Source organism: Vidua chalybeata, chromosome 6 (assembly GCF_026979565.1).
Source record: "Vidua chalybeata isolate OUT-0048 chromosome 6, bVidCha1 merged haplotype, whole genome shotgun sequence".
NCBI lineage: Eukaryota > Metazoa > Chordata > Aves > Passeriformes > Viduidae > Vidua > Vidua chalybeata.
The window spans coordinates 23,172,624-23,195,812 of NC_071535.1; the positions used below are offsets into that span (position 1 = coordinate 23,172,624).

The 23,189-nt window shown below is 43.3% G+C and overlaps 1 protein-coding gene across 3 annotated transcripts; it reads left to right on the top strand.

The window, feature by feature from the left end:
- Positions 1–11: 11 nt before the first annotated feature.
- Positions 12–22,904, top strand: AREL1 (apoptosis resistant E3 ubiquitin protein ligase 1). Of its 3 annotated transcripts, XM_053946377.1 has the most exons (20): positions 12–91; positions 4,987–5,229; positions 6,384–6,443; positions 7,104–7,330; positions 8,943–9,180; positions 10,154–10,323; positions 10,402–10,582; positions 11,278–11,525; positions 13,248–13,325; positions 13,825–13,966; positions 14,355–14,476; positions 16,220–16,295; positions 16,713–16,822; positions 17,336–17,515; positions 17,665–17,790; positions 17,985–18,114; positions 18,191–18,249; positions 18,415–18,504; positions 19,402–19,577; positions 19,757–22,904. In XM_053946377.1, exons 2-20 carry the CDS (start codon positions 5,139–5,141, stop codon positions 19,857–19,859), a joined length of 2,607 nt encoding a protein of 868 aa, XP_053802352.1. In that variant the 5' UTR covers positions 12–91; positions 4,987–5,138; the 3' UTR covers positions 19,860–22,904. The 3 variants fall into 3 exon arrangements, with proteins under 3 accessions (XP_053802352.1, XP_053802354.1, XP_053802353.1); XM_053946379.1 differs by lacking the exons at positions 19,402–19,577; positions 19,757–22,904 and having other exon boundaries at positions 17,985–18,083; positions 18,415–18,501; XM_053946378.1 differs by lacking the exons at positions 12–91; positions 6,384–6,443; positions 7,104–7,330 and having other exon boundaries at positions 5,165–5,229.
- Positions 22,905–23,189: the final 285 nt, after the last annotated feature.

A 23,189-nucleotide genomic window follows, 5' to 3' on the forward strand; every position in this document is an offset into this window, starting at 1 on the left:
CCCCAGGAGCGCGTCATCTCCGGCTGCCAGCGCCGGGCACCGGCGGCGCGGGGCGGCGACAGCGGGCTTGCGGTCGTCGTCGGAGAGCACGGTAACAGCGGTAGCGCGTTTCCCTCCCCGCCGCGGGGAACGGGCTCCCGGGGCGAGGGAGCTGCATCCGCAGCCCGGGCGCCTCGCTGTGACGGGCGTCCCCCGGGGTGACGGCCCCGCTGCCGGCCCGGAGCACCCGCGGTCGGCCTGGTACAACCGCGGCGGGGTCCCCGCGCTGTCGGCGCGGGATGGCTCCGGGAGCGCCGCGGCGGGGCCGGGAAGGGCCGGGGCTCCCGGCGAGCGGGAAGGGCCGGCTCTGCCTGCCCGGCGGCGGCCTCTGGCTCTTCACTTCGGCTTAGCCTCGCCGTCTGCGCGGCGCTGCGGGGTATCGGGGGCACGGCGGGTAGGTGGGGCGGGCTGGCGCCTGGGGAAGGGCCGTGGAGATTGGTGGCCCCGCCGAGCCCACCGCTGCTGCGGGCTGCAAGGGGAACCGCAGCACACCAATCGCCCTCCTCCCCCTCTTCTTCTCTGTTTAGCAGAGCCGGGACGTTATGGAGGTCTTCAGCCCACTCACTCGAGCTTGCTGGACTGTTTTGGGTTTTTAAAGAGTTAATGTAGTAGTGGTTTTGTCACGTTCTAGCTCATGAGCTTCTTAATGAAAAGCAGTGGGTTGTCATTATCTTTAGATCTTACCTATATTTGTGATCAGAAATCTTAGCGAATGAGCATAATTTTAGCTGTACTTTATGCAGCCATTATGGTGTAGTCTGACCCAAAATGTCTTTTCTGCACATGAACAGAAATGTTCTCCAAGTTCTCGGACTGGTCTGGGACACTTGGTTTCTTGTGCCCTGTGCAGGGAAGGGAGAAAGAAAGGCTTTTATCATGAAAGCTTCTGGGATTAGTGAGATCTTGTAGCTGTTGCTATCTTCCAAATACAACCGGTTTTATCTGGTGTGCTGGTCAGAAAAAGCAGCCAATGAGGAATCACTCAGAATTTTTTTCTCTCAGGAGTGGTGACCTCTGTAGAACTGTGACTGATGCTCTGACAGTAAGAAAATTAAGACTGAAAGAAAAACTGTGTTTATTAGGAAAACTATAGCTGAGCTTTCTACCTGAGTGATCATACCTAGCTTACATCTTGGTCAAGGAAATGCAGTTGGTAGAGCTCACATGATGCTGTTCAAGTGACCCTCAGTGGTTTGGGAAGAGAAATAATTGAGGAAGAAGGGGTGATCTGCTTTCCCCACCGATGTACAGCATGGCAAGTGGCTGAATTTTGTCCTGGCTCAGGAAGCAGATTTAGTGGCAGGATGAGACTGGCCTGAAAGTTGCCATCTGGCTGGCTTGCTGTGTTTGAGGAGGACGGGAGGAGCTGACAACACTGGTGGTGGTTCATTTGCAATGAAAAGTCTTTAGACTTAAGCAGTTGACAGAAGTTTTTTTTTTGTTTGTTTTGTTGGGTTTTTTTTGTTTGTTTTGTTTTCCTGTTGCTACTGTTTTATATGACTTGTATGTAAACGTATATGACAAATTCCATCCCTATTAAGAGAATGACTGTTTTGTGTAGACACTGATCATTGATGCAGCTTTTGTCCTTGACAGCTGATACTGGATCCTGCTTAGTGCTTTTTGTGCTGACTTTTCAGTTTTCTGTGAATGTTTTTTAAAGTTAGGTTCTCGTGGGCATTTGTTGGTTTGTGCCTGCTTTACTTAGTGTAAGAAAATACTGTCTCTTTTGCTGGAGTATGGTCATCTGCGTGTGGCAAGAGACAGACATGCCATTTGTGATAGACATTTGTTGTCATGGATTGAGAGAGATTCTGCACAGAGATAAATGATTCTCTTATCTTGATTGGATGAGGTAGTATTAACCTGAAAAAAGGCTTTAAAACAAAATTAAAGGTTTGTTGTTAAAAGAATGGCAATTTTATCAGTGCACCAAATAAAATCAAGAGGCACAGTAGATTTCCTAGGAGCTCGGTACATCTGTTCTGTATAGCATGCCCCAGCTGGTTTTGTAGCTGTAGCCACATGAATGTGCCATTACTATGTTACAGTTCCTTTTGTGTGTGTTACACTTGTGCTTCCTTCTGGAGCTCTGCACTGTGTTCCTCTGGCTTCAACAGCAACAGTAACACAAACTAAATGTATTCCCATTAGTGAACTTCCTTTCCTTGCTCACTTGAGGAAGCAATGGCACTAATGCAGTTTGTTTTATGATTCCATGCTGTCTACCCTGATTATGCCAGTACCTCTCCTTGAGTCAAACAAAGGTGAAGCTTTCAAATCCCCATTTTCCCTGCAGGTGGCAGGAGACCATCGCTTACTCTGTCCTTGGATCAAGATTACTAAGACCTGTTGGATAATTCAGCATCTTTTTTTCCAGCCTAGCTATGATGGCACCTTATATTGCTGCTTTTCAGAATTTATTTCCCAGATTGTTACCCAGCAGTTCTTAGCAGAGATACCATTTTAGTTCACATCTGCATTCTGTTAAGTGAGTGGCAGTGAATCTTGGATACCACCTACTTGCAGCTAGGTTCTTCACCTCAATATGTTCCAGCTGCAAGAGCACCTTTAAAGTTGCTGGCAGTGAGTAAGCTAGAAGGAAGGTGACTGTATAACAGCCACTTCATCTCTGGTGACCACCTGAGTTGGTATATTGTTTACCACATCATGTAGGGATAATAAAATGACAAGTTACTGTGCTGATTAATTAACATAACTGACATAACTGATGTGTCCAGCAAGTTCAAAAATTCTGCAAACCAGATTGAGAGATTCAGATTCCAATAGACTTTAAAAAAACCATGAAGTTTAAATGGTGGATCTTTCTCTTTCTATGCTTAAGAGAGAGAGGCTGTGTAACCTGTAGTATGCCTCACAGAAGGGAAGCAGTTGTGGAGTGAAGCAGAAATAGCTTGAGTAGATGAACTCACAGAGACAGCTTTGTGGGGTTTTTTGTGGTGTGAAGATACTGGTTCTGGAAGATGCTAGAGGGAGATCTTGTAGATATCTAATATTGATTAGTTTCTGTGAAATTCCTCAGCTGTGTGGGGAGCAGTCACACACCTTCCACAGACAGGCCAAGCTGGAGCAGAGCTTCAACCAGTCATTTGTAGCACATCTTGGATATGTACTGTGAAATAACTAAAATACCAAGGAAGTTGCTAGGTCTGTGGTCCTTAACACACATAAATTTATGAGTTTAGAAAGCTGATGCTTTACCTAGGAGGAGAATGAGAATTTATGCCCTGGGGACTGCAACACTGTTGCAGTGAGGAAAAGTAGAGGAAGGAGGAAAATAGATGAGTGGGTGGGACTTTCCTTGAGATGGGGATGAGGAAAAGACGGTGAAAATCTGGCTGTTTCTGCAGCGTAACCAAAAAGCTCTGCACAGGTTTACTGGTTGATTTTCATGTGCATTAGAAAGGTTAGTAGAAGTGTGAAGGCAGCCAGATCTGTATGATTATTGGCATGGGGGGAAATAACAGCCATCTGAAGAGGAAGGCAGAGGAGGGGGGACTAAGGAAGAAATAACAGCTGAGGTGGTGGCATGGCAGATGGGAGGAGCACATCACATCCCCAGAAGAGGTGACTATCTTAACAGACAGCTGCCTTGGTGAACCTGGCTCTGTTGTTTTCATTCTCACTCCTTTAGGTAATCTGTGTTCTGAATGAGCAGATACTGATTGTGTAGGCTCTGTGGTGTTTCTTCTGGCATGTGTCCTGGTTTTTGTGGGCTGCGTTAATCCTTGCTGTTAAATTTTAATTTTTTTATTTCAATCTTGACAGTAAACTGTAATTTAGTGAATAGTGCTGCTGAAGCTGAAATCCCTTATAAGGATCTCAATTTCCTGAATACCTAAAAGAACAGTACCAAACCCAAAATCTAGTTTGCTTTGTGGTTCAAGAATTCTGAAAACTTTCTTTTCTTTTATTTTGAGGCTTGACTACAAATAGCCCTTTAAATCTGGGCAAAATCAGTTTAAGAATAGTATATAGCATTTTGTTGGGTATAAAGACTTGAAGTGCTACCTGATTATAGAATAGTTTGGCTTGGAAGGGACCTTAAAGATCATTTGATTCCAACTCCCCTGACATGGGCAGGGATTCCTTCCACTAGACCAGGTTGTTCAAAGCCCCGTGCAACTTGGTCATGAACACTTCCAAGGATGGGGCAGCCACAACTTTTCTGGGCAACCTGATCTGGTTCCTCATTACTCATATTGAAGAATTTCTTCCTTATATCTAATCTAAACTTACCCTCTTTCAGTTTGAAGTCCTTCCCTTTGTCCTATCACTACATGCCCTTGTAAAAAATCCCTCTGATCTTCTAGTACAGTGGGCAGTTCTTCATTCTCTCAGTCCCTGCATTTGTCTTCTGTGACTTGGTTGATGTGGCTGGAGCAGTTACTAGTGAAGACTGAGAGGAAAAAGTTGTTGAGTACCTCAGCCTTCTCATTGTCCTGGGTAAGCAGATCTCCTGTTTCCTTCTGGAGAGGGTACATGTTTTCCCTAGTCTTTCTTTCTCACTAATGTACCTATAGAAAGTTTTCATGGTGCCCTTGATATCCCTGGCAAGGTTTAGTTCTACCAGGGCTTTACCTCTTCTAACCTGAACCTTGGCTGCTGAGACAATCTCTCTGTATTCGTCCTAGGATATCAGTTCTTGCTTCCATCTCCATGAAACCTGTGGAGGCAAGGATATGTTTTGTTCCATCTTGAATGTGTTCATTTCAGGGGGTTCTATAATGAGATGAGATTGTGACAGATAGAGGTTGAGGATATGGTGAAGCTTTGCACCTCATCAACAGTGGTACATTTATAGCACCTCTCCTGGATTTGATGTCTAGTGATGCTCTTGCATCTTGCACCTCTCATGTGTTTCTGCTTGCTAGATTTATCCACAATGTAGACATCTAACGTTTCTCTTTTTTTTTGCTTTTGCAGGCTAAAGGAAACAGCACTGCAGGGCAACCCTTTTTCTACAAAGAGGAAGAAACTGCTGTGCTCCAGTCCTTGTTTTGCAGCAGTGATTCTGTGATGCAAGTTCCAAGAGTTACTCTTTCTGTGATAATCTTCTCTATGGCCTCTTCTTGCTGATGTTTGTCCCAGATCTGGGCACAAAGCAGAAGGATGCTGAAGAATGGGTACCCTCTTTTTGGCTTTTAGAACATGGGCACTTCTGTAAAGGTATGTGATTGCTCTTTGGTTGAAGGGCTGGACTATGTGCCAAGGCCAGCAAAGGGGATTTGCTGGGCTAGAAAGTCATGGCTATTGTTGGGGGGAAATACCTCGTTTAAGCTTTCTGCATGCTGATGTTTGTTATTGCTGCTGTCGAGGTGGCTGATGAATAACTCCCCTTTTGTGTTTGTTTAAAAAAAAAAAAAAGGCAGCTTGAATGCACAATGTAGCTTCTCATTAACTGAATGGTGACATGGTGAGCTATATTGTATGCATTACTGTATGCCAAATCCTTTGTCTAATTGTCACACACGTTCTTGCTGCTGCTCTTGTTCCATGTGTCAGCTATGTCTTACCAACCCTACAGCATGTTGTTCTGGGTGTGGTATTTTTACTACATGTTTGTTTAGCAGTCCCCTCAGTGAAAACTTGAGTCTAGATTGCTGTCTCTTAAAATTGCTGTAAACTTAATGGTATACAAAGAGAAGGTTTTAGCTTTTGTGTTGATCAGTGAGAGTTTCAGCAGAGAGCCTCCACTTCACAGAAGTGAGAAGGGGACTCTTTTCCAGTTGCATTTGTATGTTCTGTAGTAGACTTGCAGGGTAAAAATAGATTCACTGCTGCCCTAGAAGGATTTTGTTTTTTCTGAACAAATGGGGATGGTCTTATCTGCAACTCTTTTATTCCATAGCTTTTTCTTCCAAGGTTGCTGGCTAAGGTTTGGCTTCTGTCCATTTTGGTGGTGGCTCTGTAATGTATGCTTTCATATCAGAATAGAAGATAACTTCATGCTTGCATGTAGGTGTGACAGTTTGGATGAGTGGCTTTGGCCACTGTTGTTGGAGTTGGTGATCCTGCAAAAAATATCTCCTTCCTGCAGAGCCTTACCCAGAGCCTGCTCTTACTGTTTTCAGAGGGATGATATGTTGTCCGTCTTACAGATCCCTGAATCTGAATGGGAATTCTGTTATGGAGGGAGAACTGTTAATTGTAGCATGTTATGCTGTTCACATATTTCAATCTTATGGAATAATACTTTAGGGATGTCTTTGGAAAGGAAGACAAGTGATCAGTAGGCATTTTTTCTGAGGAGCCATAGATTAAATTTAGGCCAGTGTGTGGAGGAAGTCACTGGACTGGACGTGGCCTATTTTGTGTTCTAGATGCAGCTGTGATCCTCGGCTGTGTGTCTCACCGAAGGGACCTGATGTTTTACATTATTGGTAAGTGAAGGGAAGGCTGCCACTGTATTTGATGACCTCTCCATAGGCTTTAGAAGGGTTTTTTGAAAACCTTTGATTTAATTTTAGTTCAGAGTTTACATGACAAACATGAAGTTACTGTCACCCCACATTGTGCCTTCCACCTGGCAGACTTACCTCTTGACCATTCTTCTTGATCCAAAAGTCCTTTCATTGGCCTAATTCCTAAGCCATCACCTTACTTTTTGTTCCGAGAACTAGTGGAGGGTTGTTGCCTCTGTGATGCTTCTTAATCCAGCCATAATGTGATGTGCAGAAGTTGTCTGGTTATCTGTTTCCCTTAAAGGAATCTCTGTAGTTCTAACTTGCAACTTGAAGGGAATTCCATGTCTCTGTTGGGATGTCCGCAAGCCTTACCTGAGACTCTCTACCACCTTTAACTATTTCCTTTGTTTGCAGTCATTTGCAGAATTTTAAGAGACTTGGTATTTTCTAACCGTACTTGTATCATAACACAAACCATAAATGTTCACACAATAGCATCTGCCTTAAATACCTAATTTGCATTTGAGTAGAATACCATTAACAGAAAGGCATCTTTGGCTGATGCAGAGGGGATTTTAGAGCCTGACTCAGCCACCTTGGCTTCTGCACCCACCCTTTGTTCTCTCCCTGCTGCAGGTGGGATCACAGTATCTGTTGTAGCTTTCTTCTTCACCATTAAGTTCCTCTTTGAGCTTGCCGCACGTATAGTCAGCTTCCTTCAGCATGAGGACCGGGAGCGCCGAGGGGAGCGAACTATTTATGACTACGTGCGAGGCAACTACCTGGATCCCCGGTCCTGCAAAATCTCCTGGGATTGGAAGGACCCCTATGAGGTGGGCCATAGCATGGCCTTCCGAGTGCATGTAAGGCAATATTTTTGTTTCCATGCAGCTTTGTAGGCGGGAACAGAGGTCTGAGTTAGGAGTGGGCTCCTCAAATGTTTGGGGTTTTTTTTGTTGGGGCTAAGCCAGATGTAACTGAGCAGTGAGTAACTGGCAAGCTATCTCTTTATGCCTTCTGGTCTGTTACTATGTTGCAAAACTCTATAAGTGTATATTTGAGGTTTGCACTTCTTAAAGTCTCATCTCCCTCTCTTCTGAATCCTCTGATGAGCCAAAGGAGACCAGGCTTATCCTGATTGCTGCTTCCTGTACTGGGAAGTGAGTAGACTGAGCCTTGTGTTCAACAAACGTGGTGCTATCTTTTGGTTGTACAGCTGAATTTGGGGGTGTGGGAATAGGCATTTTACCAACCCAAGAGCTGTAAAGCTTCATGGCCACTCCCCATCAACTGCAAAATGGATTGTTAATCTGTCAGACCTGGAAAAGCCTGCCAAGGACTCTTGTTTCCCTCTAATTCCAAAAAGCCAAGTCTAGGGGAAGTAAGCTGAGTGAACACAGAGAGTTTGGAGTTATGTGGAGAACTTGAAAGGTTTTGCTGGGCTAATGTGCCTTTCTTTCTATCCCACCTTCCCATCCAGGAGGGTATCAAAATAAGAAGATAGGTTCAGCTAGGTTGCCATACCCGTCCCTCTTGGGAAGGCCTAACTCCAGGGCACAGGCAGTGAAAAAAGCTGGGGGGAAAGGGACTTGTTCTGTTCCTACTATTTAAATTTATTTCCTTCACCTTATTGACACTCATGAGCTCCAGAAATGTCCCTTTCCATTTCATGCTTGTGTGCCATTTGCTTAGCCCTTTATTCATCAACAGTAGTTTTGCATACACTAGTTTCTCCTGATGTCAGTCAAGATGCAAACTACTTCAGGCCCCACACCCTCCCTTACTTAGAAACAGGGAATAATAACTTTTTCCTGACTGCAGGCTGATTGCAGATAGTAGGAGGCTCTGGACAACAAGCTGCTGGCTCTTGAAGAGCCATGCATATAGAGTTTCAAGGTGTAATTCTTTCCTTGTAAGGAACTAGTGGTTGAGGTATGTTACCTTCTGATTGTCCAGGAGATCACTTTGGTGACTGAGCTGCCTGTGATTTTATCTAACACGTTGTTTTCATTATGATGCTTCTCAGCAATAAAGACTGGGTCAGCACCTTAGGTCAGCATCTTCATCACACTCTTTTCTGTAACAAATTGGTAAGAGTTTTTTCAGAGCTTAGCTGTAGAAATGAACAAGATCTGCTAGTTTCTCTAAAAGGGTATGGCTTTACTTTTTTCCTTTTGCTAGTGGGTTCGCATGATTTCTGCTCTAATATTGCACTACAAGTGCAGATGGGAAATGCCTAGAGGCATGTTCTTTTCAGGGCATGCATTTGAACCCCAGCACAAAAGAGAATGGGGCTGTTCAATGCCCACTTGTCCTTGTTCAGTTTGGAGAACACAGCCTGTGTGACAGAGCTATCTATGAATTATTTTTCCTTTTTTGAGCTAAGGTACTTGCCCTTCTCTAAGGCAACTTGTTTTCTCTTCCTCTGTGTGCTGTATGTTTTTGCTGACCTGGACTTCTCTGTTTCCCATGCAGTTATTCTATAAAAATGGGCAACCCTTCCCTGCTCACCGACCCGTGGGCCTGCAAGTTCACATCTGCCATGTGGAGTTAGCAATTGATATTCCTGTAACCCAGGAAGTTCTTCAAGAGCCCAATTCCAATGTGGTGAAAGTGGCTTTCACTGTGCGCAGGGCTGGGAGATACAAAATCACTGTAAAACTCGGTGGCTTGAATGTGGCCTACAGCCCCTACTACAAGGTTTTTCAGCCAGGTAAGATCTAAGTGGCCCTGTAATGATTCAAAGTAGATTTAGAGGTATTGGAGGCCCTTAGGTAAATGTGTTTCCTGCTAAAATAGGTAGGTGACAGGGAAGGGGTTACCCTTCACCATTTTCCTCCTGCCATGTGTGGATCCCAGCAACAGACCCATGAGTAAAACATACTTGTGACTACTAGTACATAATAAAAGAGAAACTGCTTTACAGAATAAGTCATTAGTGCTACTTAAAACTGTCACGTCCTCCATTTTGCAGTAACTTCTTCATAATCCATTTAGTAGTCAGAGAGTGCCTTTTGTGAAAGTATTGAGTTATTTGTATCTGAGTTGGAGATGCTGTCATAATTTGCCTCTTCTTTTTCTGAATACCCTACTCTATTCTTGTAAGCTTCTGGAGGAGTTGATACCTTTGATTACACACTTTGGTAAAACATTTCCTTTTTATCTGTCTAAAATTTGTTTTCTTCTACTTTTGTTTTTTTACCCCACTTGGCTTCTTTTGTGTTTTATGTACATTTCATTGAAAGGACCTCTATTCTTTGCTTTGTGAATAGATACAAAGCTTGCTAAAATATCTCTTCAGAAAGAAGAAGCTCAGGTTTAACCCAAATAAATTTTGTTTGGTAAGCTGCATTTGCAGGTTTTCTTAGGTGTCAGCTAGCTTATATTTTGTATGCATAGTGGGAGCAAGTTCCTGAGCAGAAAGTTAGAATGGTGGAAAAGCATTCTTTAGAGGACTAGTAACTTAGTTTGCTATATTATTGTTAAGTCTCTGATCCAAGGCACACTCTGTGCACTACACCATATTCTTCAGTGCTCAGATACTTTGCTTTTTTAATGTAGGAGCATAGAATGTGTTTAGATTTGATCCATTTTCAAGGATATTATGCCCCTACTTGCTTTTCTTTTGATTTGTGTAGCTTCACTTTGGAATTTATTTGACTCTAAATTATTGTTGTCTGTTTCAGGAATGGTGGTTCCCTCCAAAACCAAAATTGTCTGCCATTTTTCCACTCTGGTGCTGACCTGTGGGCAGCAGCACACTCTGCAGATAGCTCCCAGAGATGAATATGACAATCCCACCAGCAATTCTGTGTCTTTGATAGATGAGCACAATTACAGCCTCTCCATCCATGAGGTGAGTACAACCTCACTCCTTGCTGCTTGACTTCAGGTGAGCTGGAGAGCTCCTTTTATTAATTTGTTTTCTGTTTAGCTGGGGCCTCAAGAAGAAGAGAGCTCTGATGTGGTGTTTGAGAAGTCTGTGGTGTCCAATCGGCAAACTTGTGAGGTGTTCTTCCGACTCACCTTGCACTCGAGGGGGTGTTTCCATGCCTGCATCTCCTACCAGAGCCAGCCCATAAGCAATGGTGATTTTGACATCATTGTTCTAAGTGGTGAGTCAAGACCTAATCAGTATTCATTCTTCAGGTGTCCTCTTGCAATGTGCTTTGCATACTCATGTTGCAGAGATATTTGGGGCTTCTCTGCAGGCAGGCCATGATTACTTGCTAAAGGAAAGCCTATTCATTTAAAAATACTAAGGTAAATGAATTTGCTTCTAACAGGGGAGATCTCTGGGAGCTCATGCTCTCTGATCCATCAGCAGATAAAAAAAATGTTTTTCCCCTATTTCAGAAGGTTTACCTCTGAAATTAGGCAATGTTTATTGCTTGCTAGTAGTTGGCACCTGAACCAGACATGTATTGTATGTTAAGTTATATGGAGGAAGGACATTGCATGTAACCTATGTGGGTTTTCTTTTTTTTTTTACAATGCTATAATTCCTGGTTTCTTCAGGGGTTAGCCAGACTTCAGTGTGGCTGTCAAATGGCTATACCTTCAGGCTGGTGCTCTGAAAGGGAGGTTCTCTATGCCTTTTTTCTTCAACCAGTCACTAACAGACAAATAGCCATCTTTCATCCCACTCTTGGGTTCACTTTATCAAAGTTTCACTTGACCAGGTTTTCCTTTGGATGTATAACCTTTTCTTTAAAATCAAAGTCACTGATTTGGTGGTGGCCTGTGCATTCTTTTTTCATTCTTGACTCCATTAGGATTTACACAACTCTTTCATATCTATTTCCCTCAGAGAATGAAAAGAACATTGTAGAACGCAATGTGTCCACCTCAGGTGTCAGTATTTATTTTGAAGCTTACCTTTACGATGCTCCTAGTTATACCAACACTCAGTGGCAATTTCCACCAATGCACCCGAGCTCCTCCCAGCGCCGTCCTTCTACTGCAATTGAGGATGAAGATGAAGATTCTCCTTCTGACAGCCAGACCCCTGAGAAAGTGAAGAAGCCTAAAAAAGTGTACTGCTATGTGTCACCTAAGGTAGATATCAGAAAGCTGCCACACTGGAGTGCATGTTTAAAGTATGCTGTAACTGAAGAGCTTCCTTGTGCTCTGTATCTTAGCTCCAGATTCAGGTGCCTCAGATGTGGTTTAAAAAGGGTTTGCTTATGGCAAACATGGAGCTTGTGACTGAGAATAATGTTAAAATGAGCCTTGGAAGTTTTAGGAGTGTGTTTTAGAACTTGAAGTTTTAGGATTGTGTTTTTAGATTTTAGGATTTTTCTAGGTCTGATTCAAATCCTACTGGAAATTCTCTTGCTGATTGTTCAATAGATATTCTGTTTGCCTTTCCTTTGCTTTCTTCAGGTCAGACCTACAAATCCTATTCTCAGTTTCTGACACCTGTACATTTCAACTTAAGAGAATGTCACCTTCTCAGATTTTATGTCTTTGTCCTGTTTCTGGAATGTTTTGCTGAAAAGAAAAAGGGAAATAATGGTCAGAGAACAAAGAGTAAATTCATAAGCAGAAGAAACAGAAGAAACTGAGAGTTCTCTTATAATAAGAATATGTTAACAGTAACTATTTTCCATTATTATTGCCTAAAAGCATTCAGAACCTAGAAAGAAAATTCCTCTAAATCTAATAATGAATTTAAATTCATTTTGTTCATCTATCTCTTCAAATGCATTCTGAAAAATGCAGTGATAAATACCAAAGTGAAAGGCTAATCCAGGAATTGCTTTCTTGCCAAAGGGAAAAAGAGGGCTGTGAAACAGTTACAGGATGGAGGGAGCTGCTAGAGATTTCTAAATCTGTGCTGCGCATGGCTCTAAGAACTGACTTTGAGTGCTATGTCCTTGTGAGCTCAGCATCCTTTCACCCTTGGTGTATTGTTTTGGACTTCCATACTCTTCTCTATTGCATTACTTGGTAAAGTAGATCATCAGAAGTGGGTACTGTTAGAAGCTCCCTTTAGGTGCCAAAGTTGTTAATGTGATTCTTAGGCTTGCATAATTGTATCCCTGGATGTCTCTATGTATAGAAATAGAAACAGTAAAAAACTGTTACCATGCTGTTATTTTAAAGAGTTGCTGCTCGTATTTGGCTTGTTTGTAGACAAATGCTGATTGTCAGTTTTCCAATCATTGAAGCTAGGAAAGGTTTGTGCAGGAAATGGTTTTCTTTTGTCTAAAGATGCTAAAATTTCATCTTAACTTACTCTTCAGAAGACAGCAGTTGTGCAGTTAGTCAGTTGTTCTGGCAGAAATACACTGAGAGTAAATTTCTGCAAATCTCATGGATTTAGCAATTGCAAGTGCTTTTTAAAAGATGTTTAAAATGGTCGTGAAAACTGGGGAGTGATAGGAGCAGTCCGTTGGTGTGACTTTTGGTAGAACCTTTTTGTCAGTGCATTACAGTCTTGTCCTGAATTCAGCTTCTCAAATGTGCTTAAGATTACTTTCCAATTGGACTGGTGACATTCTGCTGAACACAATAGCTTACTGCTGTAAAATCTGTGTCATGCTGGCATCCCACATGCGTCATAAATGCACGCAGTGAAGTCCCACTGACAAGTTGCTTACGGTTCTGTGGAGCTTTAAAGGTTTTCTCAACTATTGTGCCAAATGCTGCAGAAACCTGTTCCTGGGGTTGAAGGGAGGTCTAGACTTACAGATCTGTACTCTGCCTCATGTGTTTCAGGGACAACCCTTAACAGATATGTGACATTAACATTTTCTTTTGCTTGTCATTACTCAGCAATTCTCAGTGAAAGAATTTTACCTGAAGATCATTCCATGGCGCCTTTTCACCTTTAGAGTGTGCCCTGGCACAAAGGTGAGCCTCTTTCCATGTACCTGTCACTGCACTTCCATGTTGTTAGCTTGTCATCCTCGTGAATCACAAGTCTCTTTTTTCCTTTTGGAGAGAAGGGCTTCCACTCACAGAACAACATTGTCTGGCATGAATTTCAACTCTGCAATTCCCTCTCAGTGCCTAAGTTTTTCTAATATTTGTGACTAGGAGCCAGTCTTATCACTCTTTCCTGCCTTTTGTCCCAATGCTAGGCAAAAATCTTGATTCCTTTGCATTTTTCTTAGTTATTTTCCTCATAACCTTCCTAAAATGCTGTGATTGTGTCCATTGAAGCCCTCAGAGTTGTCTGTGAAGTTTAAAGCAGCCTCCTAAATGGAGTCTGGATGCTTGAAATAGTTTTCCTCTTAACATGGGGGAGCAGAGAAAGTCTTAAAAGCACAGGTGGTGTTGCTCCATCTACTGAACATACTGTGCCTTCTGCATGATGGGTTTACCCTTTCTTGCATCTTTTTGCTGCTAGTTTTCATACCTTGGTCCTGATCCTGTGCACAAATTACTGACACTGGTGGTGGATGATGGGATCCAACCCCCTGTGGAGATCAGCTGCAAGGAGAGGAACATCTTGGCAGCCACTTTCATTCGCTCTCTGCATAAAAACATAGGTAAAGGGACAGTGAGGTGGGTACAGTAGTCAGGAAGTTAGCACTTGGGTCTGCTAGTTTCCCTGGGGATTGCTGGCACTGAATGACTTCTGATGAGAACTCTGGTTCCTGGAGTATCATGCTCTGTTCCTATTCGTGCTTCCAGTGAATGTACTTCATCACAGCAGCTGTTTCCTTTTCAGCTTGGTTTCTCTGTTAGGCTCTTTGTGAGTATGAATACCAGCAAGATTAATTGCAAAACTACCTTGAGAGTTCTGTCTCCAAACCTTGCTGTGGTAAATGCACTTTTGGGCTGTAAAGCTGATCTGTGCAGTTAATCTTAGGAATGCTCTGTAGATGTTTGAGGTGTTGACATCTCAGGCCTCACCCAAATTGTCACTCTTCTCAGGAGGCTCTGAAACCTTCCAAGACAAAGTGAACTTCTTTCAGCGAGAGCTGCGTCAGGTGCATATGAAAAGACCTCATTCGAAGGTCACGCTGAAGGTCAGCCGCCACTGCCTGCTGGAGTCGGTGAGTGAGTGAGTCATTTTACTTTAGCCCAGTGCTTCCTCCATCCTTTTGATTCTGCTCAGTGCCTAAAGAAGTCCAGACTGGAATGTGCTAGGGCAGCCATGCTAAAAATGGTTAGTCCCTCTGTTTCAAGGCAGATGCCAGCAGGCAGCTTTAGGAGGAGTTGTTAAACATAGGAAAGGGCTGCTCAGGGAGGCTGTGGAATCACCATCCTTGGAAGTGTTCAAGAAAAGCCTGGATCTAGCACTTAGTGCCATTGTCTAGTTGACAAGGTAGGATCAGTCAAAGGTGAGAATTGATGATTGTGGAGGTTTTTTTCAACTTGAATGATTCAGTGATTCTGTAAAGAGATTCATAGCCTGTAAAAGCAGGAAATCTGCTGATGCTACTCTGTCCCTACTGTACATTGGAACTCGAGGCCTGGAGAGAGACTGTCTACCTGGACTAGATTTGAGAGCAGAACATAGAGCTCCTGAGTCTTTATCTATTGTTTTTCTGGCACAGAGCCATTCAGCAAGACAAGCTGTCAAGTCAGATGTTCCTGAGCTGCATGCAATGAAACTCTTGCATCAACAGGCTACTAGTAGTGGTTCACAGTGATGATAAAATATTCTGTAGAGTCCCTTAGTAAAATCTTCACCATGCCTGACCTGAACTGTTGTGTTTCCAAAATAGAACTTAGTCATTCATATAATATAGTTCTTAAGTGACATTCTAAATACTTTGTATGCTGGGGAGGCAGTTATCCTAACTTACTGTTTCCACCTGTGTCTTCTCACAACAGTAATGTTGCAAAGATGGAAAAAACATTTCTGAGGAAAACAGGAGTGGCTGGGATTTCCCTTGATTTATACTCAGTAAATCTGTGTTTCAGAATATTTTCTGCATGTACCAGCTTGCAGTGTTTATGAGATTATATTTCAGTTAATAGCTTGGACAAAATTACTTCATTTCTAACCAGTATTTCCATGACTACTTTTTCCTGTTATTTTGGAAACTCCTGCACTGTCTTGAGCATTGTTACAGTCTAGTGAGACAAAATTAATCTAGTGCTATAATAATGATGATGATGATGATATTAATAAAAATAAATATAAGCTCTAGTGACCAAGGTTGATAGGCACAATAAACATGTTTAGTCCAGAGGTGTAAGAAGTATGATGTTCTAACCTGTTTGAGGATAAACTAAGCCAAAACTACCTGTATGACTGAAGACTACCATGTAGCTTTTAAAATTTTCTTTAATTGGAGTCGAGAATCAGGGCACAGGAAATTTTAGACACTTGGGGTATTTTATTACTTTTTTGCATCGTGACTTGCTGTAAGTATGAACTCAGTAATTCTCTTCAAGCTATTTTGTAGTGCTCTTTGAAACATTCCTATTTTAAATCTAATTCGTGGGCTGAAAGTGCTTTTCAGAAATTGCTCCTTCCCACAGGCATTTTAAAACTTCAAACAATACTTTACTGCAGCCTTGAGAGTGATATTTCTGTGCTAAGACCTCACACTGGTTTTAAGATGAGCTGTATTTTATGTGGGTAATGTGTCTCATAACAGAAAATGAGGAACTGGCTTCTGTCAGGTAAGAATTAAACCTTAGGTGTATCTAATTTTTACTTTTATACTTTCAAGTGCTAGGCTATTGGGATTTTGTGTTTGCCCATTCACATGTACAGGACTGCATATTGGGTATGGCGTGTCAAGCAGTAATGGTTGTTGCTATTTTCTTCTTCTATTTTTCAGTCATTTAAAGCAACACGAAATTTTTCTGTTTCTGACTGGAGCAAAAACTTTGAAGTGATTTTTCAGGATGAAGAAGGTGAGTTATCCTGTGAATATATATGCAGAGGAAGCAAAAGGAATGATGGCGGAATAGTTTTAGTCTGAAATTCTGGTTTCCTGTCGTATGTCCATTCTTTTGTGGCTTTCTAGCCCTTTGATTTTCTCACAGATGCTAGTGAATCATCCTGCTGGTGCTATTCTAGAGCTACTTCACATAGGGACTTTATGTAAATCCTGCCCCTCTAGCCCTAAAAAAAACCCCAAACAAACAAAGAAACCAACTAGGAGTAGGTTTGGGAGAAGAACCTATATTTTTGCAGTCCCTGTTTACTGCCACGTTGCTACAGAGCTGTTCATTGCAATGAACTCTTGTGTTGGGTAATACTGAGCAGCATGCATGAAACTCTTGAACTGATAACCCAGTTTGGATGACCAAGCTTGTTTTATTTTGTAGCTCTGGACTGGGGAGGTCCACGCAGAGAGTGGTTTGAGCTCATTTGTAAGGCATTATTTGATACCACCAGTCAACTGTTTACCCGCTTTAGTGATAACAACCAGGCCTTGGTGAGTCTGTAGTTCCTATGCTGAATGCACAGAAATGTGACCATTGATGGCTAAACAATGCTGCTAAGTGCTGTGCTACCTTACTCTTCTTTAGCTTGCCTTCATAGTCACTTCCAGTGTCTTTCTCAAAGCTTTGCTTAATGATCTTAACCCATTGAAGTGTCAAAGAACTGGCTGGATGAGCAGTAAAGGGTGGCAAGTCAGCAGGGAAGGCTGGATTTTTGGGCAAGAGGAGATGACACAAGAGTGTTTAGAGGTTTGGTTGGGTCTGAATATTTCAGAATCAATTTCTGATTTCAGAATTCAATTTCATACAGCTTCTTTTCCGTGCACGTGAAACATGTTCTTCCTACACAGGCTTAGGCATTTTATTTCTATTGCTTGGCTTTGAGGACATTACACTAAAGCTCCTTGGCCAGCTTGAGAGATGTAGTGACTTGAAATGGTCCTGTATTTGCTATGTGTGCTAGTCAGTCTGGTACCTGGATATTTCATTTTGCTTCTTCTTTGCAGGTGCATCCAAACCCAGGGCGTCCCACATATTTACGGCTCAAAGTCTATGAATTTGCGGGCCGCTTGGTAGGAAAGTGTCTTTATGAATCTTCTCTGGGAGGGGCTTACAAACAACTGGTTCGAGCTCGCTTCACTCGGTCCTTCCTGGCTCAGATCATAGGACTTCGTATGCATTACAAGGTAAAGCTTCCCAGCCCTATCTGACGTCTGTGTTGGTTTGGGGAGAAGTTGAATGTTGGTGTAGTAGCACACCCAGAATTCTGGCTAACAATGTAAGGGGTTTTTTTGTTCTTCTCTCTATGTCCCTGCTTTCTTATTCTTTCACACAGTATTTTGAAACAGATGACCCAGAGTTCTATAAATCCAAAGTGTGCTTCATACTGAATAATGATGTGAGTGAAATGGATCTGGTCTTTGCTGAAGAGAAGTATAGCAAAACAGGACAGCTGGAGAAGGTGAGGGAAGCAATTCCTGAAAGTGGGAAAGTTTAACCCCTACTGCTTGCAGCAGTGGGGACCGAGAACTCTGCTATGCCTCAGAAAATGGAGCTTACTCTGGGAAGTAACTCCTTTCTTGGTTTTTTTGTGGATGAGAGTTCAGGTATGGGAAATGCTACTGGTCACACTCATGTCAAGTGTTCTGTTTTCAGGTGGTAGAACTAGTGGCAGGAGGGGCTCAAGTACCAGTGACCAATGAAAACAAAATCTTGTACCTGAATCTGCTTGCACAGTACAGGCTGGCGAATCAGGTTAGAGAGGAGGTGGATCACTTCCTGAAAGGTAACGTGCTGCCTGCTCCCTGCTCCTCTCTGCCTTTATGTCCCAGGGCATACCACATGCTGCTCTTCTCTTCCAGGTCTTAATGAATTAGTTCCTGAGAACCTCCTGGCTATTTTTGATGAGAATGAGCTTGAGGTAATTGCTGCCTCCCTAAGCAGTTCTACATTTACTTCCCCTCCTGTCTGACAGGAAAAACCTAAAATGTTTCTTTTCTGAGGACTTTAAGTATCTGCAATTTGCACAGTAGCTGTTGCCTTTCCTGGGCTCCTGACTTTCTGACTGCAGTCTCTTGCCTTTCAGCTGCTTATGTGTGGTACTGGAGATATCAGTGTCTGTGACTTCAAGGCACATGCTGTAGTGGTAGGAGGATCTTGGCACTTCCGTGAGAAGGTAAATGAAAGGACAAACTGAAAAATTCAAGGGTGAGATAGGACTGCACACATTATGATATAATGTTTCCTCCTAGAGAGATCCCTTCTGACTGACTAGAGCTGATGCTTAATCAGATACCAGCAAGTAAAAATTGTCAGCAGTGGTCTCTTTAAAAAAATCCAACACAGCTCTATTTAAGAACAGTTCAGCAAGGAGTCAGGAGGAGTTGGTGGGAATTACTGCTACTGAAGATGTTCATGGTGATATACTTATCTCTAAGAGATGCTTGAAAAACATGCTTGCAGCCCACATGTAGTGTTTGGAGTTGAGTGCTGGGGTACTACTGATGCAGTAGCCTAAATTTGTAGCCTCTAATGGTTCTCATCCCTTTCTGCATTTCCCAGTGGGAGGGGTATGGGAATAGTAGCAGCTTTGTTTAGAAAAATAATGGAAGCTGCCAAAACACCCCAGATGAAAACAGACTGAAAATACCAGTTTCTATCTGTAAACACTGGGATGGTTCCACTTGCCTGTAGAAGTACCAGATGATGTGAAAACCTAAAAAAATAATACACATAGTGCAAGAAGGAAGTGCGCTTTCTGCATTGTAAACCTACCTCATTGCCTATGCAGGTATTTCTAAAAATAAAATCTCTGTGGGGAGAGCAGAAGCAGAAGAAGCCTTTCTGCTTTAAGGGAAAGGATTGGTGGGAGATAGTAGTGTGGGACATCTCTTAACTGATTAGGAACTATGTAATACTTGCCTCTATGTGTCAGCCTGGTAAAACAAATCAAGTCTAACTGTTAATAGAGCACTTGCTTGTGACTGCCATTGACTGATATTCTTTTAAGTTGCTGATGTGCTTGCTTGATTTCCTTGGCTGACCTGTCTTTACTTTTCCTGGTTTGTAACAGGTCATGAGGTGGTTTTGGACTGTGGTCTCCAGTTTCACACAGGAAGAGCTGGCCAGGCTTTTGCAGTTCACTACTGGTTCCTCCCAGCTGCCCCCAGGAGGGTTTGCTGCACTCTGTCCATCTTTCCAGATCATTGCAGCTCCAACTCACAGTACTTTGCCGACAGCCCACACTTGGCAAGTATCCTGGGCTGGTAGCACTTTCTTCCTTGTGCTTTTGGGAATGACACCAGCCAGCTGTAGTGGGCAAACAGTGTAATGTGTGTGATGCTTTTGTCAATCCATCTAAAGGCAGCTAATGGGGATGGTTCCCTCTCAGACCTAGTTTGAATGGAATTTTTCTTTTTTTTTTACAGTTTTAACCAGCTGTGCCTCCCTACTTATGACTCCTATGAAGAAGTGCACAAGATGCTGCAGCTAGCTATCAGCGAGGGTTGTGAGGGATTTGGCATGCTGTGATTTCCCCTTCCCAGGGGACCATTTAGCCTCTTGGCTCTTTGTGGCAAGACCCAAATTCAATCCTCTGCTTGTTCTCCTTCCCTTCACTTGGGCAGTGGAGGCAGAGCAAAGACTCCATGTAAAGGAATTTGTCATCCAGAAGATGTCATGTGGCCTTTCTGTATCCCAAATATGTCATCATGAGCTCATTTTTTCCCTTTTCCTTGTTCTCCCTTTGGTTTAATGTGAAAAAGCAAAAGGACTGGTGCATTTGTCAAGGAGATATTGCACTTGATTTCCACACACCCTGTATACCCATTCTTCTGTGAGAAGATGAAGTTCATAAGCAGAAGTTACATTGAGGTGCAGGAGATCTGCTGAGCTACCTTTACCCTAGCTCTCTAGCAGGAAGAGGGAAGACCAGCATGGAGCTCTGCTGGAAGCCTTGGCTCATAGGAAGTCTTAGTAACTTCCTTTACCCTGGCTCAACTCACCCAGTGATACTCCCTGATATCTCACTATGATTCGTGAGGGGAATAGAGTTGTCCATCCTTTCAGCACCTGACCCAGAAGGGTTTCTGGTTCTCCTTCTCCATCTTGCTCTGGATGCTGTTGTTGCCTGTGCCACAGAGAAAAAAGGGCAGTATCCACTGGAGGGAGTAACCCAAAGAAGAAAACAATCTAATTGGAGCACAAGTGCTGGCCCTGACAGTGATCCTGTACTACCTCCACCAGGGTCCAGCAGCAGAAGCGCCCTTCTCCAGCAGTGGCTGGTAATTAGCTTCTGCAAACTAACTGGAAGAGGAGTTTCTCCTCCATTGAATGTTTCTGACAGTTGATGTTGCACAGGAAGCTATTCCATGCCCTTGCCTTCTTTTCCCTTCCTCAGGAGAGAGTGTATGGGCATGAGTGTGATCCCTCAATGCTGAGCACCAATGCCTATCCCACATTCACCTTCAGGGTATGTATGTTATGTGCTAACAGTGACAGATCAATGAGCAGCTACAGTGCGCACTGTGCTTGCATTTGTTGTTGGGATGATGGTACTGGGCAGAACATGGTACCTCCACCCCAGCATCCCACAGGATCTTGGCTTCTACCTCTATCATACAGCAGCCTGAGGCTTCTCTTTCTCTATTGCATTTCAGGCAGAGTGTCCAGGGAGTTACTGGTGCCTGCAGAACAGCTAGATTTCTGCCCTTCCAACCTTCTTGCCATCTTTCTTCATCTTTCCTTTCCACATGTTCCATTCAGCGCTGTTAGCTTTCCAGCACAAAATGTTAACTAGAATTTCACTTAAGTGGTCACTCAACAGCTTGCACCCACCATTGTCTGGCTTGTGGAGAAAGGAGTGGATAGACCAGAATGAGAAGTAAGCTTATGACTGGGGTCTGTTGTAGTTGGCAATCCATTTAGCCCTTCCCAGGGAAGTAAAGGGAAGGGGAATCTGGGAATCTCGATGTGTTCTTCAGTGAAGCAAAATTCAAGATCTTCGCTTTCTAGAGTCTACAAGTAAGTCAAAGGCATGCAGGAATCATAGTGGGAGAAATTCATTGCTACTACCTGCAATGTAAGCTTTCACTGGATTATGGAATTGCTGGATTTCTTCCAGAATGGATTCTCAGACTGGCATCCCTGAGCTAATTTTAGAACACTGTATTGGATAAAATGTCACATCATCCTCTTCAGTCCCCTTCTGCTGTCCTCAGGCTGATCCGGTCAGACCTGAGCACAGTATGGATATTTTAAGTTAACTGTGTGTGCTTTTCAAATATAGCTTAGTTGAATTGACTGGGAATTTGTGGGAAATATTCTACATCTATAAAATGTTTTTAAGGCAGCACCTTAGTCATTCTTGGGCTGAGTGTGTTACTTCTGTACAGAAAAAAAAAGCCATTTTGGTGCCAAAAAGGCTGTCAGCTGAACATTGAGACTACTCAGGGGGATTTCTTTGCCTTGTGAATTCATTCCCTCACTGGCACCGAGGTGCTGCCAGGCTGCCAGCTTGATGGTTGCCACTGTTGTGCTCTGACAGATCACATTAGTAGTGGCTGTTCTCCCTTTTTTAGTGCAGGCTGCATTCTGCAAGGTTCTGACCTTCTTTGGGTGGAGAGTATGGTACCATTTTATTTATACTGCAGATGGCTTCCATGGTCAGTAGAGGTACAGCTCCTGTGTTCACCATGCCACTGCTTCAGTGCGTTCCCCAGGGATTGAGAGGAGGTGATGGTGCTCAGCTTAACTCAGTTTGTTGAGAGGCATGGCTTTGTGTTTTTTCCATATTGTAGCATCACCTGCTTGAGGATGTTTTCAGTCCTGTAGATATGGGCCAGCTCTGACAGCGACATCTCCCTCAGGAATCTTCTCCCTTCTTCTCTTGAGCTGGCCTTTTTTTATTCTGAGGATGCTGACCACTGAGTGCACTTCTACTGGAAAGAGCTCCTAAATGCTTCTCATTTCATTGCAGCCGGCACCCAACACTTCCCAGCAGCTGTGAAGATGCCAAGGACTTCCTTCCTAACACAAGTGCAGTCAGAACTGGGATGGGTACTCTTAGTCAACTAAACCCATCCCCTCTGTTTGCATAGGCCCCTAGGCTGCCCCCATGTTCCTGAGTTCCACCACAATATTTCTAAACTTATCTCTAGCTTTACGCCCTTTCCCAGTACAGTCACTTTTAATGCTGCCCTTAGCGCTGGCAATGGGGATGTGCTTTGGTCACCTATACTGTATGTTGCTTCTTGCAGAGGTTCATTACTTCCCTTTTTTACTCCTTATTTATTGGCAATTAATAGAGGCTCTTCTGTAGAAATCATTAGGATCCTGATACCATCTTAGGTTCCCTGTTTCCTGAAGCTGCTTTGAGGTGCAGGGGGCCTGGCTTCAGCCTGCACCTGCAGGCCATGTTGCATGTTTATAGAAACCAGGAGCTGTTGATGATACAGGTCAAATCCTACTTCCCTCTGGTGAATTTCTGGCAGAGTTTAGCCAAAATTTGGAAGCCTGTGGTTGTACTAGCTGATTTTGTAAATAGTTTGTATAATAAATAAAATATTTTAAAAATGATGCATTCTCAGCTCAGCATTCTTTCTGGGCTTTACAGAGAGAATCAAACTGGTGCTGTCTGTGGGCAAGGGGCCTCTCCAGGTCTTCAGATGTCTAGCAGAAATCTGGTGCAGGGGGGAGGGTATGGTTCTCCACCTGCGGCCCTTCAGGATGACTGACTGAAGCCAGGACCTGTGAGTTTTTGGGAAGAGGCAGGACTCTGGGCTGGGGCTTGCAGGCTACTGCGAGGCCTCACTGCAGGTAGGCTGGAGAATGCTGTGAAGCAGCTAGTAATGCTAGAAAGAA